General features: G+C 30.2%; 1 protein-coding gene across 1 annotated transcript; it reads left to right on the top strand.

Annotated features, from left to right (window-relative positions):
* Positions 1-3,834: 3,834 nt before the first annotated feature.
* LOC109806326 (zinc finger protein GIS) lies at positions 3,835-4,575 on the top strand. The gene has a single exon (XM_020368695.1). It carries the CDS (start codon positions 3,835-3,837, stop codon positions 4,573-4,575), a length of 741 nt encoding a protein of 246 aa, XP_020224284.1.
* The last annotated feature ends 14,791 nt before the right edge of the window (positions 4,576-19,366 follow it).

Raw genomic sequence — 19,366 nt, 5'->3', positions numbered from 1 at the left:
TATATACTCTTGTGAATGATATGTACTCTTAGTCCCGTTATTTGCGTTTGGACTGAACACCATTTACAGGAATAGAGCACGTATAGGATGATGGGTTTGAGGAAAGATAATTTTAAAGAAGGATCTTGCTCTAATAGTGTGACGTTGGGGCTAAGTTTTAAGATTAGTAGTTGAACTTTATTTAAGTGTATTTTATTACAAGAAATTTATTGATTTAAAAGATTGTTCTTATTTCTTTTGAAATAATGCTTTATATGTTTTATTTTAAATGATGAATAAAGATGTTAACCCTTTTACAATATTCCATGAGGAGAGTTATTATAAGTTGTTGTTTTTATTTTCCAAAAATTTTGTTATATTTATTTATTAAATCATTTAGGGTAGAAGAAGGCCACATTTCTACATTGCTTGGCCATAAATACAAGGTCAAAAATACGGAAATTATTTACAAGAAAAAATATACACAAAGAGAAAATAGACTAAGTAATTAACTTATAGCTAAAAAGGAACTTAGACCTTCTAACTTCACAACAAGCTCATTTCTCTTACATCGTCCTTCACATTGCCTTTGTAATAGATCATTTAAAAGATAATATTTGATTACTTCATTTAACCAAACATGATTTTGCTAAAGATATTCCATAAAGCTTTTGTATCAATATTTTAATATATTGAATTTTTGTCAAAACACTATCTCAGGATATGAACACATAAGTTTCAACACAAATGTTATCTAACTAAAAAGATTATGACATGAATTATTAGACGAAACTTATGAGTATAACACATTGACCTGTTTAAATAATTATAATTAATCTAATAATAGTATTGTTTTATTATTGTATTGCTATTTTCTTAATATTCTAAAAGTATAAGTCTAATGCATTAGTGACTCCCTAGTCAATTCTTGATCTTCTATAATTTTTGTAATTGGGTACTTGAAATTAATTTATGTTGACTTGAAGTCCCCACAAAATAAAAATTTATGATAGTTTTACTAACTCTAAGAATCCAATTACAAAAATGTAAAAAATGAAAAACCTAACTACAATTTTCTTAGTTTAAGGAACATAATTAAATTTCAAAAAGTTTAGTAGTCACGCAACTAATACATTAAATCTTAAACTTTTATAATTGTTGACATATTTAAACTATAAATATAATATTTTCATTCATGTATAAAATAACATAAATTTACTTCTACTTAAAAACAATTGTAACTTAAATAGGGATGAAAATTGAACATATATTTTCTACTACTAAGTAAATTATATATATATATATATATATATTAGTATTAATAATAATATTGATAAATTAATACTAATAATTTTAAAATAATTATCATTATATTTATAAATTGATTAATAAATTAATAAATTTAAATTATTTTACATTCATATACTTTTATAAAATTATGATAATTGGGTATAAAATTCAATGAAGATAATTGGATATAAAATTAAAATTTTACCAAATATATCCTTATTTTGTATATTTATTTAATTTTCAAAATACAATAACAAGTTTATAAATTAATAGTTTTAACTAAAACATCAAAACGATTATTAAAAAGAATACTTTGTCAAATTATAAAATGATTTATTTAAGTACCTACCCATAAAATAAATTTAATTTGGTTTTAAAAAATATGAACCATACATAAACTTGAATTTAGATAAGTATTTGTGTTATAAGATGACCAAATTTATGTCCAACTTAAAACTATGTTTAGTTGTTTCTCCAAAAATAAAAATAAAAAGTTTACGTTGAGTCTTATATCTAAGTTCAAATCCTTTCTTGTTAATTTGTCAATTTGTACATGATGATATCAAGCTTAAATCATGTACTTATCTCTTAACAAACATTACATAGGTCTAAATCACCTTAACTGTTTTCAAATGTTTAAGGTGTCTATTTGTTAAAAAAAATACATGAATTGAGACTATTCATAAAAAAAAATGTTAAAGATAGATTCCTTTTGGAGATATAACTCATATAGAGGAATGAATGAATTCTCTTAATATTGGTTCAAATTTTCAATTTGAGACTTTTCGGTAGTTAAAATATGAAACGCATTTATTTGAACAATAAGGTCAATCTTTAGTCAAATTAACATAGTTAATAGATAAATTGAATAAATGCATTTTTAAAAACCAGAACTAAAAATAATATAATTTATTTCTACCAATAGACTAAATTAAAAGAAATTTTAATACATTAATTAAATGTTATGATAAAGATAAGGGATAAAAAGTCAAGTTTGAATTGACTATTCTTTTACTATGTTATATGTCATATACTCATTTACATCAATGTGTTTGTTAGTCTAAACTAATAGTGGTAATCAATCAATATTATATATTTGTTTGGTCATGAGTTTGTAGACTACTTTGTAATCAAGACTATATAACAATTGTATTTTTTCTAGCTATAATTTAATTTAATGCTTCTTTGAAAGAGATTGCTACAAATTCAATGCATAGGAATGAAATATTCTTAAAAAAATCATAATTCATAGTAAACTAAGGATGTATAATAAATTCTAAATGCAACATTAGTTACATTATTTTATCATTGCTGTATTAAATTATTTAATGATTTGTACACTAAGAATCTTATGGTTCAAACAATAAGAGAGTCAATTTCTTTTGAGCAAAGCCTCAACTTCAAATCTCGTGAATTAAAAGTAAACATTAAAAGAGTTTTACCTTCTTAAATATGTCCATTAGTTTTGACTTAAACTAGGCATGGTTCGATGTTAGAGATACAAATGGTTCAAGAAAAAAAAAAAAAAAACTTTCGTAGCTACGTACTTGAAAGACAATGCATACATAGAACAAATTATAAAGACATAAACATAAACAATTAAAAATTCTTAAAATGTTTAGGTTGTTATATCTTGTAGCAAAAAAAATAAAAAGTAATTTATAATTAAACATATTATAAAATATTTTTTTTTTCATTTTGTTCCCCTAAATTTTCTTGCTTATTTGAGTTCATGTTATTTTCTTACTTTAGCCTTTAACATTGTACCAATTCTATTTATCTCATTCTTTTGTCCCTATAAAACTATAAACTCTTAATATAAGTACATCTTCCATTTGAAGATTTATATTTTAGTTCCTATTATTTATGCAACATCTGTTTTGTTTTCTAACGTTTGATAGTCATGTCATAAATAATAAAGAGCCCTATTATTAGGGACTAAAAGTGAAAGAAATTAACGAAGACATAAATATACAAAAGAAAATTAGTGGACCAAATAGAAAAACAAAATTGAATTTCATATGGACCAAAAAATATTAGTCTAATTAATAACTTGTTGCACGAATTTTCAATCACGTGCACTACAAAAAGAATATTCATGTAGTGACACTATATTTGTGACTAAAAACTACTTTTACCTACATTATACATACAATATATGTTGGCATATTATTAAAAATGTAGGTATAAGCTATACTGATACACAATATATATTGTTGAATCTCATTTAAAATCAACCCTAAACTTGTGTGTACTTATATGTCAAATATATTTAAACCAACATAAATTACATCTATAGTAACACTTTTTATATGTCACTATATGTAACATTTCTTGTAGTGTATCCTTAAGTTTGACATTTCAAGGTCCTTTATTATGTTTTTTATCTTATAATTAATTATTTTTCCTAATAACGTTTCATAAGTCTTCTACCCCATACATATTTCCTTTTATAAAAGATGTTACTTTTATTTTATCTTAATAAATACCCCTTCTTCATAATCACATAACACCAAAAAAAAATTCATAGCAATTATACATCTTTGGAGGGTAGTTTATCACATAATGTCGGAAGAACTCTTGGTTGGAGGTGTTGAGAGTAGAAAGCTTAAGCGTAAGATTGAGGAAACTTCTTCAAATGATGTTGTAGATTCAGAATTGGTATTGTCTCTAAGTCTTGGCAATAACAAAAAAGTTAATGAATCTTCCTCCAAGATCTTTAGTAAACCATTGAAAAATTGTAAGGATTCACCAAGTTTTTCTCAAAAAGTTATGGAAAACACCAATCATCAAGTGGTCTTTCCTAAGCAACGCCAGTTTTCCTGCAAGTTTTGCGATAAGAAATTTCCAACCTCTCAAGCTCTAGGGGGACACCAAAATGCTCATAGGCGTGAAAGAGTGCTCTCTAGGATGGATAAAGAAATTGAGATGGGAACTTTTGGACCTGGTGCTCAAATGTTTCCATACTCATCCATGCCACATCCCCATCCCTTTCGTGGCCCAATTCCCTTTTATTATGGGGCTAACTTGCATCCCATGGCTCACATGTCAACCATGCCATGGCCTCATTTTGTACCTAGTTATGGAAACCAAGGGTTGAACAACACATCCATCATCGAGCAGCGATTTGGGATGACCAACACATGGGGTGTAACTGCTGAAAATCCACAGAACATTTATCGTAGGGATGTTGGATTTGGTGATGATCATAATCAAGTTCCTTCACTTGATGTAGCTGGTAGAGCCACCATGGCTCGTTCTGCACTTAATGGCCTTCTAGGAAATCAGTACACTAGGAACATATAAATTTCATCCTTAAGGCCAAATTTATCCTTCAATATTCAGTCTTTAAATGTATGTCGTAACAATAAGTGTAACCACATGTAGTTTCAACAATAACAAGGCAATAACAAATGTTACAACAATGATTTAAGATCATGTTGAATACATTTGCTTTGCCTATAGTTTTTGTTGTTTTCGTTTGTCATTTGTTGTTGGTGTATTTTCTTTACTATCTTTCTTGATTAATAATGCGTTTTTATTATTTAATGTTTACCTTACCTATTGCATTATGATATATAATTTTGTGATGAAATGTAAAGTAAAATCATATCCTTTGCATTTTATATATAATTTGTTTTTCATCTCATTTTGATTTGTGTAAAATTTTGTTGTGAGTTTTATTTAAACACAATGTTTCAAAAGTGATGTAACATTGGCAATGGAGATTGGATTCAAAATTTGACCATATAGTAGTATAAAATAGTAAATATATCGAGAGTAGTTTGAGGGGAAAAAAATTATTGATACACTTATGAAATAATAATTTGTAAAACCAAAGATTATTTAAAAGTTTGACTTCAAAACTTATTAAAACAAGTATAAAATAAATTAATAAGTTTATACTACTACAAGTAAAATAATTATTTTCTATGACTAAAACTCGTTAATAGCCACACAGTTGCTAGTAACACAACTTCTTTAACAAATCACTAACAAAATCATATTAATTAGAACGAGACATAGAGACAACTTTTTCTGAAAGTTAAAGGATAAAATCGTCATTGATTAGTGACAAATAGTTTGTATATAAGTTTTCGAGTTATAGATGAATAAAGTATATAATTACTTACCTATAACTATGTATAACATAATACTATCAAATTCTAATGAAAAATTGTCGATAAACAAATCATTCTATTGGAAGGGAAAAATGTTTTATTAATATTCTTTTTAGATTATTTCATTATTATATAACTAATTATTCTAATCTCACTCTATATTTAAAGTAGAATAGTTATCTTAAACAATAGTGTTTTTAGGATTTTTTTGGTCTCTCATCCTTTTTGATTTTTTTTTATATTTTTAGTTTTACATTGAATGTCAATAATTTTTTTTTTTAAAATTACCAATAATTAAAAATAATTTTATATTACAATATAAATTGTTTACCATCAATCTAAAATATAATTTATATATTTAGAAATATTTATTTATTATGATTTTTATTTATAAAATAATTTATATATTAAAAAATATTTATTTAGAAAAATTATAGTTATAAAATAAACATTTAAATACTAGTTATATTAATTATAAATATATTAAATATTATTTAATAAATCACATTAGTTATTAAATATTAATTATGTAATATCTTGAAAATTCCATCTACTTTGAAATAGTATAAAAAAAATTTAATTGTTAAAGTATTCAATTGATGTTGACCATTTTATTTTATTCCATTTTAATCCTTGAATACCCAAAAAAAATGGCCTGAAATAAAGAAATTTTGTTGATTTGTAAATTTGATCTTGATTATCCCTTAATTCTAATGATCAATTATGTCCAAAAGGAAATGTATCCTGAAATGTTTTTAAAAAAAAACTATAAACTACTCAAATTTGCACTCGCATTTTCATCTCACTCATAACTCCCATCCTTATCATTTCACTTAAACAATAGGTGACTTAATTTTCTCCCATTCTCTCTAAGTTCTACAAATATGCACTCACCCCTACTCAAACATAAAACTTACTTGTCTTCAAGCAACAACTGTGGTGATTAAGATGAAATTCATTAATTATTTGGAAAATCTAGAGAATACAAGTACATGTAGCATATTAATAGTTCCTAATATCAATGATCTCAATCAAGTACAATAAGATTCTCAAGTCTCCAAAATCAATCCTCACACAAACTAGTTCTTTCATTTTTCTTTACTCAAAGATTTTAGGGACTAGACATTGCACTCAACTTCCTTAATCAAAGTGCCCTACCACAGGTTGGGTTAGAAACATCATCTCCACTAATATGTACTTTCATTTGGTTGTAATGTAGCCTAGGAGAAACATTATGGTATAGAATTGAAGGAAATAAAAATAGCTTCAACAATTTTAAACATTCTTTGAACTCAAACATAATAAACCTTAGCAAATCAAATCGATTTGTAGTAAAAAGGGTACATTTCATATTTTACTTTCTTCATTTTCCTTTTTTGGCCATTTTATAATTTCTTCTTCTTATTCCACCAACTTTTTCACTTTTTTTTTTTTTTGTTTTTCTAAAACACGCATTACCCCATTTTCATTTCAAAGTTGTCAATGTGTTGTCCATAGGGCACCAAGAAATATCAACAAAAATAATAAGACCAAGATAATTCTTAAAATGTAAGGCATAATGAAAATAACTATTGGTTAGTATTCAAATCTATTTTTAAGGAATGTATTTATTTATTAAGAAAATATAGCCTCAACAATATTCAAGACAAGCTCTAAAAGATAGAATTTCCAGGAAGATGTCCTCAAGCAAAGAAGTAGGACACAAATACAATTAAAAACAACCCTTATAGGCTCAATTCTATCATTTTGTTTAGCTTTCATCAAATGCAAAAATATTAAAGTTTGAGGGAGTATGTTAATTTTTTTAATTTGCCTAAAGACTTCCATACACACACATATATCATGTTGCAAGCATAATAAAATGAGTAATGAATTTATATATGCACACAAATTAATTGGGATTATTTAATGCTTTTAATGCAACTCAAAACATTATTACTTATGTAACTAGCATAAATATGAAATATGCAAAAAAAAAATGGAATGCAAATGCATGACTATCATATCCCAAACTTTAAATATTACATTATCCTCGATGTAAAATTTAAAAGTAGAGGGGCTAGCCTTCTGGTAACTGGATTAACATATGAACATTGTGGACCCTCTATTAAGGGTGGTAACAATAGTGAAAAGAAGGGCAGTCAAAGTAGACACCAAAGGAGCGTCAAGAGGTGGTTGTGCTATAGGAAACATTAAAAGAACATCTACAAGTGGAATTATGTTCCATGGTATAGAAAATTGGGTTTTCTTATTAAGAATAACGTTACCAGTAAACTTCAAAACTAAAAGGGAAACCACTTCCACTTGTCTTTATAAGCACCTTGGATGATAGTTGAATAAACCTAGCAAGACTCAATGCAAACTATATAATATGGACTCTTCTTGTCTTCTTCCCTTCATGGCTTAAACAAATACTTGAGTGTTCTTAGGTACAACTCCACATATGTTGTTTCCATGTATGTTGAGCATCTACATTGTTGAATGGTGCTCCTTTTTGTACATAGTATTTATGCCAAAATGGATTGTACTAATTAGGGTGAGTGGACAACTCCACAGATGCCACATTGGGAACATGCTTAGGAACAATCTTATCTATCATCTTATTCAAATCAATCAAGGGCATCCTGAGGAAACATCTATCAAGCATGATCCTAAGAGAAATAGATTGTTTAATGTACATGTATAGAAAAAGGGATGTGCAAGTGATTCTTCAATAAAGACTCCCTAAATTATTGCAATTAGGGAAGAACCCATCTTTTAGGGGGTCTAGAGGCCTAAACTGCAAACTTGCACCATAAATAAATAATGGAAACCATGCTAGCACCTCTTTCTCTTCATCAATAGCAACTAGAAGAACTAGTAGTGCTAGTCTCATGTTCTGAATGACTCCAAGCATAATTGTTGTTAGCATCCAAGATGGAATCAACCTAGATAAATCAAGTCTAATTAGGGGCACCTAAGCAAGAGTCACGAACATAGGTCCGTGCTTTTTAATCTTTCTAGATGTAAGGAACTTGATGTGAGGCATTTTGAGATACTCTTCATTACGAGGATACTCAATCTAGACAAATGGTAGAGTAAGATGAATAAAGACAAGCTAATATAGATCAAATTATGATGCTCTAATTAAACTTGTTTCAGTAAGAGAGAACATTTCTAGTGTGTTTCATTAGATAGCTCATTAAAGATGACATCAATGCTTTAATTACAAGAAGAAGAAAGTAGGTAATAGCCTCTTTGGGATTGCTTTTCCTTTTTCATGTTTCTCAACAAGTTCATACATAGAAAATGTTCAAAGATTATTGGCTTAAGCAATTTCAAACATATACATTGCAAACTTGCAAGCCTAAGTGATAGAATCCTTAGAACCATCATTGTGGAGGGTTCCCTTATTCAACATATTGTTGAAGCGAATCTAATCATACATCTCAACAACCTTATTCCTAGATGTAACATCTTGCAACACTTCATTTACAACATCCATTCCACAAGCATCATCTTCACATTCCTTATATATCTTAATACCTTCATCTAAAGACCAAGTTATAGTAGCGATTTCTACCATGTTCACCCTCATAGTTTTTCCTCACATCGTTCTAGTGATTTCATTATGACTAAACTCTAGTGTGTTCCATAAATCTCCAACCAGATCAAGATAAACTAGTTCTTTAGTAACAACAAAATAATTATTGATGCCACAAGCTTCAAAGTCACTATGAAGATCAACGAAAACTTCAACAATATGATCATGGTCAAACTTATTTTATATATACACTATGATAGAGTTGGGGCCCATGGGCTTCAAAAAAAGTTTTTCTTTTAGCGTTTTCATCATATATTTGAAAAAAAAAGTGCTTAAACATGGTAACAACAAATGTTTGCTTTTGTTGGCTTTGATTTTTTGGGAAAGAAATACTTTTAGGGGTGAGTAAGAAGTTTTGTAGAATATGAGGGGTTGGAAACCTCCCTTTTTGTTAGTTTTACATTAAAGTCAACCATCAAATTCACCAACGAATTCCATTTTAAAGTACCTGATAAAAAATAGATTTTACACATAAAACATTAATGACTCGATGTGGAAAACTTAAAATTAAAAAAAAAAAAAAATTCGTTGACAAGATATGCATGTTAGATAGTTAAGCATGTAACAATAATATACTTGCATTAGATGGTCAAACACACATAAAGTATATGACAAATAAAGAAACCCATATTTAAGATACCTAACGATTCATATATCGATAGTTAACTGAATTTTCGTAGGATCTGATTGAAAATGTGCACATAAGTAAACATTGTTTGATGAATGTAGACCCCATCACCAATTTGTTTAACTTGAAGTCCTAGAAGTAACTTAAACTCTCCCATCATGATTAAGTATAATTCTTTTCACATTAACTCAATGAATACCGTGCACAAAGACTAATTAGTAGCAACAAATATGATATCATCAACATATATTTGAACAATGGTAAATTATGAGTCTATGTTTTTTTACTGAAAATAATAATGTTCACTTTCCTCTAGAAAAACTATGTTCCATTATAAAAGGAACTTAATATTTTATATCAAGCTTTAGGAGCTTACTTTAAACCTTATAAAACTTTTTTTAATTTGAAAACATTTTTGGAATGGTTCATAACTTCAAAACTAGAGGTTTATTTGACATAAACATGTGTTGTTATTATACCATTCAAAAACATATTTTTTTTAATTATAACCATGTGATAAAATCTCATATGATTATTATACTGGAAGGATGGAACCAAAGACTCTTCAGTTTGTACCAAGGATCAACTAAATATGTAAATAGCGAAAAGACTTCATTAGAAACATGATGATAGCTATTGGGCCTTCCACATGGGCCTATGCTTAGTTAGGTTAGTATAAATAACACTAAATTACGAGAGAGAAGGTAGGTTATTCACATTTATTACAATATTAATTGCATTGATTGTTTGGGGTAAGAAATGACTTGAGTGTTGGAGTACCTTTTTTTGCGAGTATCCTCCTATTTCTCCCTTTAATAGATAAAATTGAGGACTATGCAACAAAAGAAGACAAAGACCATTGGAACAGGATTAGTATGATTGGAAAATGAAAGTAAAATTTGAATGACTTCAAGCATAGCTACAGACACAAAGGTTTTAGTAAAGTCAATGTTGAGCACCGGGGGTTATCACACACATACACATCTCTCCACATTGGTAAGATATTGTCCGCTTTGGACCTAGTTCTCACGGTTTTACTTTTGGATACCACTCAAAAAGCCTCTTGCTACCAATGAAAATAATTGTATGTATATAAACTCATATTTATCCTCTTGCTTGAATGATGCGGGACTTGGCTTGCATCCCAATAGTCAAAACCTTCTGGTTAAGAATACAAGGGCAAAGGTTTGTTCATTTTAATAAAATATAATTAACAAAATTTTACTTAATAATATAAAAATGATGCAAAATATAAAAAACAACAAAAATAAGAATAATAACAATAATCAAGATAATAAGAGACCAGTTTAAATCTATTACCTAGAAAGTTTTTATATATAAATATATATATATATATATATATATATATATATATATATATATATATATATATAATAGGAGAGATCCACTCACTCCAAGAGTAAATTTTGGTAGATTTGCTCTACTCAATAACTCATGTTGTATATCAAATTTTAATTATCCAAATGTTGAATGAAATGTTTTGAATCCATAAATCAAATTTACAAATTTTTAAAAAAATAAAAATTATTTGATACTTTGTTTCATTAATGCAAATAGATGGATAATTATACATAAATATTTTATATGTTGATTTGAATTTATTTAACAAAATATCATATGATTTTTAAATTTTACATACTTGATCTATATATTAAGAACTTTTAAGTTAAAGAAACCCTAAATACTAAATCTTAAATTTGATATAGAATATAATTTATTGAATAAAGTAAGTTTATCAAAGACTTATTCAAATCCTCTCTCTCTCTCTCTCTCTCTTTATCTATCTATCTATCTATCTATCTATCTATCTATCTATCTATCTATCTATCTATCTATCTATCTATCTATCTATCTATCTATCTATCTATCTATCTATCTATCTATCTATCTATCTATCTATCTATCTATCTATCTATCTATCTATCTATCTATCTATCTATCTATCTATCTATCTATCTATCTATCTATCTATCTATCTATCTATCTATCTATCTATCTATCTATCTATCTATCTATCTATCTATCTATCTATCTATCTATCTATCTATCTATCTATCTATCTATCTATCTATCTATCTATCTATCTATCTATCTATCTATCTATCTATCTATCTATCTATCTATCTATCTATCTATCTATCTATCTATCTATCTATCTATCTATCTATCTATCTATCTATCTATCTATCTATCTATCTATCTATCTATCTATCTATCTATCTATCTATCTATCTATCTATCTATCTATCTATCTATCTATCTATCTATCTATCTATCTATCTATCTATCTATCTATCTATCTATCTATCTATCTATCTATCTATCTATCTATCTATCTATCTATCTATCTATCTATCTATCTATCTATCTATCTATCTATCTATCTATCTATCTATCTATCTATCTATCTATCTATCTATCTATCTATCTATCTATCTATCTATCTATCTATCTATCTATCTATCTATCTATCTATCTATCTATCTATCTATCTATCTATCTATCTATCTATCTATCTATCTATCTATCTATCTATCTATCTATCTATCTATCTATCTATCTATCTATCTATCTATCTATCTATCTATCTATCTATCTATCTATCTATCTATCTATCTATCTATCTATCTATCTATCTATCTATCTATCTATCTATCTATCTATCTATCTATCTATCTATCTATCTATCTATCTATCTATCTATCTATCTATCTATCTATCTATCTATCTATCTATCTATCTATCTATCTATCTATCTATCTATCTATCTATCTATCTATCTATCTATCTATCTATCTATCTATCTATCTATCTATCTATCTATCTATCTATCTATCTATCTATCTATCTATCTATCTATCTATCTATCTATCTATCTATCTATCTATCTATCTATCTATCTATCTATCTATCTATCTATCTATCTATCTATCTATCTATCTATCTATCTATCTATCTATCTATCTATCTATCTATCTATCTATCTATCTATCTATCTATCTATCTATCTATCTATCTATCTATCTATCTATCTATCTATCTATCTATCTATCTATCTATCTATCTATCTATCTATCTATCTATCTATCTATCTATCTATCTATCTATCTATCTATCTATCTATCTATCTATCTATCTATCTATCTATCTATCTATCTATCTATCTATCTATCTATCTATCTATCTATCTATCTATCTATCTATCTATCTATCTATCTATCTATCTATCTATCTATCTATCTATCTATCTATCTATCTATCTATCTATCTATCTATCTATCTATCTATCTATCTATCTATCTATCTATCTATCTATCTATCTATCTATCTATCTATCTATCTATCTATCTATCTATCTATCTATCTATCTATCTATCTATCTATCTATCTATCTATCTATCTATCTATCTATCTATCTATCTATCTATCTATCTATCTATCTATCTATCTATCTATCTATCTATCTATCTATCTATCTATCTATCTATCTATCTATCTATCTATCTATCTATCTATCTATCTATCTATCTATCTATCTATCTATCTATCTATCTATCTATCTATCTATCTATCTATCTATCTATCTATCTATCTATCTATCTATCTATCTATCTATCTATCTATCTATCTATCTATCTATCTATCTATCTATCTATCTATCTATCTATCTATCTATCTATCTATCTATCTATCTATCTATCTATCTATCTATCTATCTATAATTGAATTTGTTTGGCTAGAATGAGGTTGTGGATACCCAATTACAGTCCTAGTAATTGCCTTTAATATAAATAACGGGTTTTGATAGTAATAAATTGAACCTATTCAGATATCCAAAAAGAAAAGAAGGAACTTTAAAATTCTTAAACTATTCATATAGTGTCTCTTAGACATCAATAGAACAATTTAGAGAATTATATATATATATATATATATATATATATATATATATATTATACTATAGCATTTTGCGTATGTAAAACTTTGCTATTTTAACGTAATTGACCAAATAAAAATTGTTATGATATTTTATATCGAAGTATTTTAGTACGGAATTCGATAAAAAAAAATATTAAGATAACTACATGATATTATCATGAGAAAAGCCGTGATCTTTGTTAGTGTAATAAGAATGTCTCTATCAAAGGTGCTGCAGAGACATAACAGTATTAATTTTCTTTATGGGGAACATGTGGAACATGAGTTTTGGGGTAAGGGAAAGTCACAATCTTGGACACTGTGGAATGATTTGGTAGGTCTATAGGGTATGGCACCAAATAATGTGTATCCTAATCAAGACACTTATTGGCACAACTTGAGCAACTCGACACTTGCTCAACATCACAAAGATTGGTGTAGTCTCTATATCTCTGTATATTGGGCTATGGTAGTTCGAAGCTAAAAGTTGGCTCATTATTATGATGATTTTTACCATGAAGGGGAGAGGTATATATACAGACTCTCAATCATTATTAGGATGACTTAAACTGAGTCTAATTTGGATTACTTTTTTAGTGTGTCAATTATGTTTTAGCTTACTTATGCTTCCAGGTATTTTTCCATTGATTTTTGTGAAAGTGATTTGATAATAAATCATCTCACTCCTCTATTGTTTATTTATGTATGTGCACACATGCGTTCGTGACTTGGGACAAGAGATGGTGGAAATTTCAGTACTATTGAGCATTTACATCCAATATATAGTCATGGTTCTTGTAGTTATGACGTGGTATCTGAGTTGCTTACTTACACATTATTATTATTATCTATGTTTTCCCTGATCTTGAAGTGCATATATATATCAGATGTGAAGTTATATTAGGCCTATTTTTGTTTCATCCCCTCTCCCTCCACACCTTATTTGGTCTCTTCCTTCATCTCCATCATTCCTACATTTATTAATTCCAATAGGTAACAAAGATGCCTCCATTTCCCCTATACAGAATCAATCTGACCCACTAGTACAATCCCTAATTATGTATCGATTCTCCATACTATATGGGTGGAATTCCTTTGCAGTGTTCTGAGTTTGTTCTAGAGTATCATATTGGTATTTCCAACAGATGCATGACTTCGTCCCCGTCTACTTCTTCTAGTTTAGGACATTTGACCGACATGCAAAATGGTCAGATTTGTCATCTTGTAAGTTGTTGCTTTTGCTATTGAGAACGTTTATGAGGAGGCCGAGACTGATTAGAGGAGGACTATTTTTTTACTTAACTATTTTATGAATGTCTCAATGGGGGATGTTAATCTCTTTTGTATTTTGCTTGACTGTTAGTAGGTATTTCGATGGTTGTAGTTGGATTTTATGACTAGACTAGATGAAATCATGAATCTTATGTATGAATAGCATATATGCCTCTCTATATATATATGTATGTGTGTGTGTGTTTTTTGACTCTGACCCTACTATTTTATGAATGTATTAATGGAGTCTTGTGTACGTGGATTATTTGTTGACTTTGACCCTACTATTTTATGAGTGTGTGTGTGACCCTACTATTTTAAAGGAATAGACATTTAGTAATAGTTTTAAATAGCAATCTATAAAAAAAAAATGAATATAAATAAATCAACCAATTAAGTCATAGAAATAAATTAATGTGATTGAGCGTCACATTAAATGGTATAAGAGCAATTAATCCTAGTTAAGACAAGTGGTATGATCTTAATTATCGCTCTTCTTGTAAGATTATACTAAATTTTATTGAAAAACATAAATGCATAAGATAATAGAAATAACTACATCTTTTTAGGAAGGAAATCAAAGTTCGATGCAACTCGTTTGACTCAAAGGAATTGTCAAAAACAATAAATGGATCCAACAAGAAGACTTAGAACATTTGTATTATTGGACATTGAGCATTAAGATGATGAAGGATGTTTAGGAACATTTTCATTAGGAAAGACTTAGTATTTAAGAGTGTCTAATGTGACTCACCTTTCTTTTCTGAAAATCTACTTCATATGTTAATTAATAAATTGTACTTACTCTTCCAATATATGGTTTATTTTATGAAACAATCTAATCGACCATTTTCTTTTTAGAAAACAATGGTAGGAAGATCAAGAAACCGTAATACTCCTCGATAAATGCTATTAAGGATGACAATCATCTCAGAGAATATGAACCAAGGACGAGAAGTGGAACCAACAACATATCAAGGACTATAGACTTTTTGATAGAAACTTTAGGAGAGACTTGATTGATGTACGTAGTTTCTCCTTCAAGCTTCTTGAACAAATCTTTTACTTCTTGGGGCTCTTTCAATGGCTTCCAATGATGTTAGAAGTCATTTCTAACATACAAGGAAAGGTATGATCTCTCTTATTAGGTGATGCCACACTCTTGGAAGAGTGATTAGTCTCTTCAAATTCTCACCACATTCAAGAGAGTATAAGAGAAAAGGAAGAAATTTCAAAGAGAAAAATAAGCTTTAAAAAAGAGAATTAGAGAAAAGTTCATCCAATTCATTCAAATGTTCAAAACTATTTGACCATTACAAGAAAAAATATATATATAAGATTTAGTTGGCTTATGATATAAGTTAGATTAATTATGATTAAGTGTAACCATGATTAATTATATTATACTTAAACTAATCAACCCTAGTTAAGTATCTAGAAGCTTATGGAGTAAATTAAACTAATCCTAATTTAGAAATAATCTAAGTTAACTTAAATTAATTCCTAATCATTACGACTAATAAATTTATGATTATTTTTAACAAGTTTATTGAGATTAAATATAAAGATTATTAACTATTACTATCCATTTGATCTCCAACCATATGTTGAAATTATCGGTTAAGTCACGTGTTGCACTAATGCGAGTATCAAATTACAATTTCGGAATTTATTTTAGAACATCCTTTTATTTGAGAACTAATAATGTGACAACACCTATCAATTTCAAGTACAGAAACGATTGTTTACTTCGGCATTCTATTGAATCACCTTGTTTTCAAATGATAACGCCATATTTGGTAATCTTTTGCATTAATTGACACATTGTATTCATAAAAAATATCAAAGATAAACTTCATTTTTGAAATATGACTCATAAAAAATGAATTAATTCTCTCATGGGCCACTAAAAGTTTCATTTTGGAGACATTTTTTGTAGTTAAGATATGAAACACATCCCCTGAACCAGAAGGCCAGTACTTAGCCAAATTAGTGCAGTTAAAAGATCAATAACTTTAATAAATTTTTCAAAACTAAATTAAAAAATAGTATAATTAATTTCTCCAAAACACCAAATTAGAAAGAAATTTTAATACATTAAGTGATTGTCATGAAAAATATAAAGGAGAAAAAGTTAAGTTTGAATTGTTGACTGTTTGTATTATACTTCTTTATTACTTCAATGAATTTGTTAGTATAAACATAAGCATAAATCAACTAATCATATACTCCCTTTTGCTTCTTTCTAATTATTGGTTTTCTAAAAGACGTGTATTTATTTGTTGTTTTTAAAGTTTCAAACAACATTTATTATTCTTAATCCCAACTTTTTATTAATTTATACATTTATAACTAAGATGCATAATAGGATACTTCAAATCTATTAAGAGTAAAAATGAGAAAATGAATAATAGGAAACTTCATATCTATTTTATCAAAAAGCAGAAAGAGAATATATATATATATATATATATATATATATATATATATATATATATATATATATATATATATATATATATATAGTATTTCTCAACGAATATTAAAAGGAACAAAAGTAGTATATTTGTTTGGCCATGCATGTGGTTGCAAATCACCTGAAATCAAAACAATGATATATATATATATACACGCCACGCCGAGTTCGAGCTCGACATCACAGCGTGGATTGACTTCGGGACACGCATTTGGAGACCTCGGCCTAGACGAGATCCGCAATCCAACCAGATCATAACTGATCTCAGGAGATCTCGGTCCAGACGAGATCTGTCACCTAATTAGATCATAACTGATCTCGGGCCCAAGGCCCAACGCAATCCTAATTCACATTAAGGTACGTGCATTACTTATACGAGACATAAACTCATACAAACCCTAATTTTAGCATCGGAGTCTCTTTTGCAGGTACCACCCCCACCTTGGCACACCAACGTACCAGCGAAGGAGGCTCACGAATCTTACTCGGCGGATCATCTCAACAGCAGATCTCCGGTAAGAACATTTGGCACCCACCGTGGGGCCGATCGAGACAGCTCTTATTGGCCACGGTTATGGTATTCACCAGAAGCCATAGTAGACGCGCAACAAACGACGCAGATCACTCAACTGCCATGGATAACGAAGCCACATTGAGGAGACTGATCGACCAGGTCGAACAGATGCGGCAACAACACGACGCCGACCTGCGCAACATGCGTGCCAAGCACGAAACCGACCTAGCGGCGATGCGGACCGCTAATGAAGCTGACCTAGCGGCGTTGCGCGCCGAGAACGAGCGTATTTGCGCTCAACTCCCTCGGCGTCCCTCTGATCAACCCCCTCAGCCGAGTCATCTGCATAAGGAGGAAGGCAACTCGGTTTCTCAGCCACTAGTCGCGACTAGGGTTCCAACCCCCAGACCTGCTTCACATTGATCTCATGTACCTATGCACAGGTCAGCGCAGGATGTCCGCAACATCCCAGCCCACGGCACGGGACATCAGGCGACCTTCCGCCGTCATCCATTCGTGGATGGCATCATGGAGACGCCTCTCCCGTTCGGGTGGAAGCCTCTCCACATCGACCGTTACGACGGCACGACCGACCCGGATGAGCACATCAACCTGTACACCACACAGGTAAACCTCTATACTAATGAGGATGCTATACTGTGCAAGGTTTTTCCAACCTCACTGAAGGGGGTCACGCTCAACTGGTACACCCAGCTTCTCGCTGAGTCAATCGACAGTTTCAGCACACTGGTCAGGCGATTCACGGCGCAATATGCAACGAACCGGCTTCACCACATCACTTCAGCCGCCCTGGCCAGTCTCAGACAAAACGATGACGAGCCACTCCAGGCGTTCATGGAGCGATTTTTAGCCACCTCGGTCAAGATCAGAAACTTAAACCCCGAGGTCGCCCTGCATGCCATGCTCATGGCCCTCAGGCTTGGACCGTTTGTCGACAGCTTGTGCCGTGAGACTCCTCGCGACATGGACGAGCTTCGCGCCCGCGCTGTGGGCTACATCTAGATGAAGGAACACTCCGCATTCCGTGGCCAGGTTCGTGGAAAGGGACCTATGAAGCCAGAACAGGGTCATAAGGACAAGGTCAAAGTCAACAATGACAACGAGTTCAAGAAATCGGCTAGAGCAAACAGAGGGGGGAGATATGACTTCTATACTCCCCTGAACACGCCCAGGGTGCATATCCTGGAGGAGGCCAGTAACAGCAATCTGCTCACCCTGCCACCGCCAGGTCACACCCCCAACAGCGCCGACAAATCCAAGCACTGTCGGTACCATAGGAATCACGGTCACACCACTGAGGAGTGCCGCTCACTCCGGGACCGTATTGAAGAACTCATCCAGGCAGGCCACCTCGGCCAATATGTCCAGCGACAACAGGGTCACCGAGGAGGCTATGGTGGACGAGGAGGAGGCAGAGGCCGTGGTTCAGGAGCTCGCACGGACCAATCCTCTGGCTCTCAGCAGAATGCTGGCAGAGCAGTGCAAGCCGAGGTAAGCCAAGAAACAGGATCAGCTCCCCTACGGGGAGTTATCAATACAATTG

Source organism: Cajanus cajan, chromosome 7, assembly GCF_000230855.2.
Source record: "Cajanus cajan strain Asha chromosome 7, NIPB_CcT2T_4, whole genome shotgun sequence".
NCBI lineage: Eukaryota > Viridiplantae > Streptophyta > Magnoliopsida > Fabales > Fabaceae > Cajanus > Cajanus cajan.
Note: the sequence above shows the minus strand (reverse complement) of the source record. Positions and strands in the feature narration are given on the sequence as shown.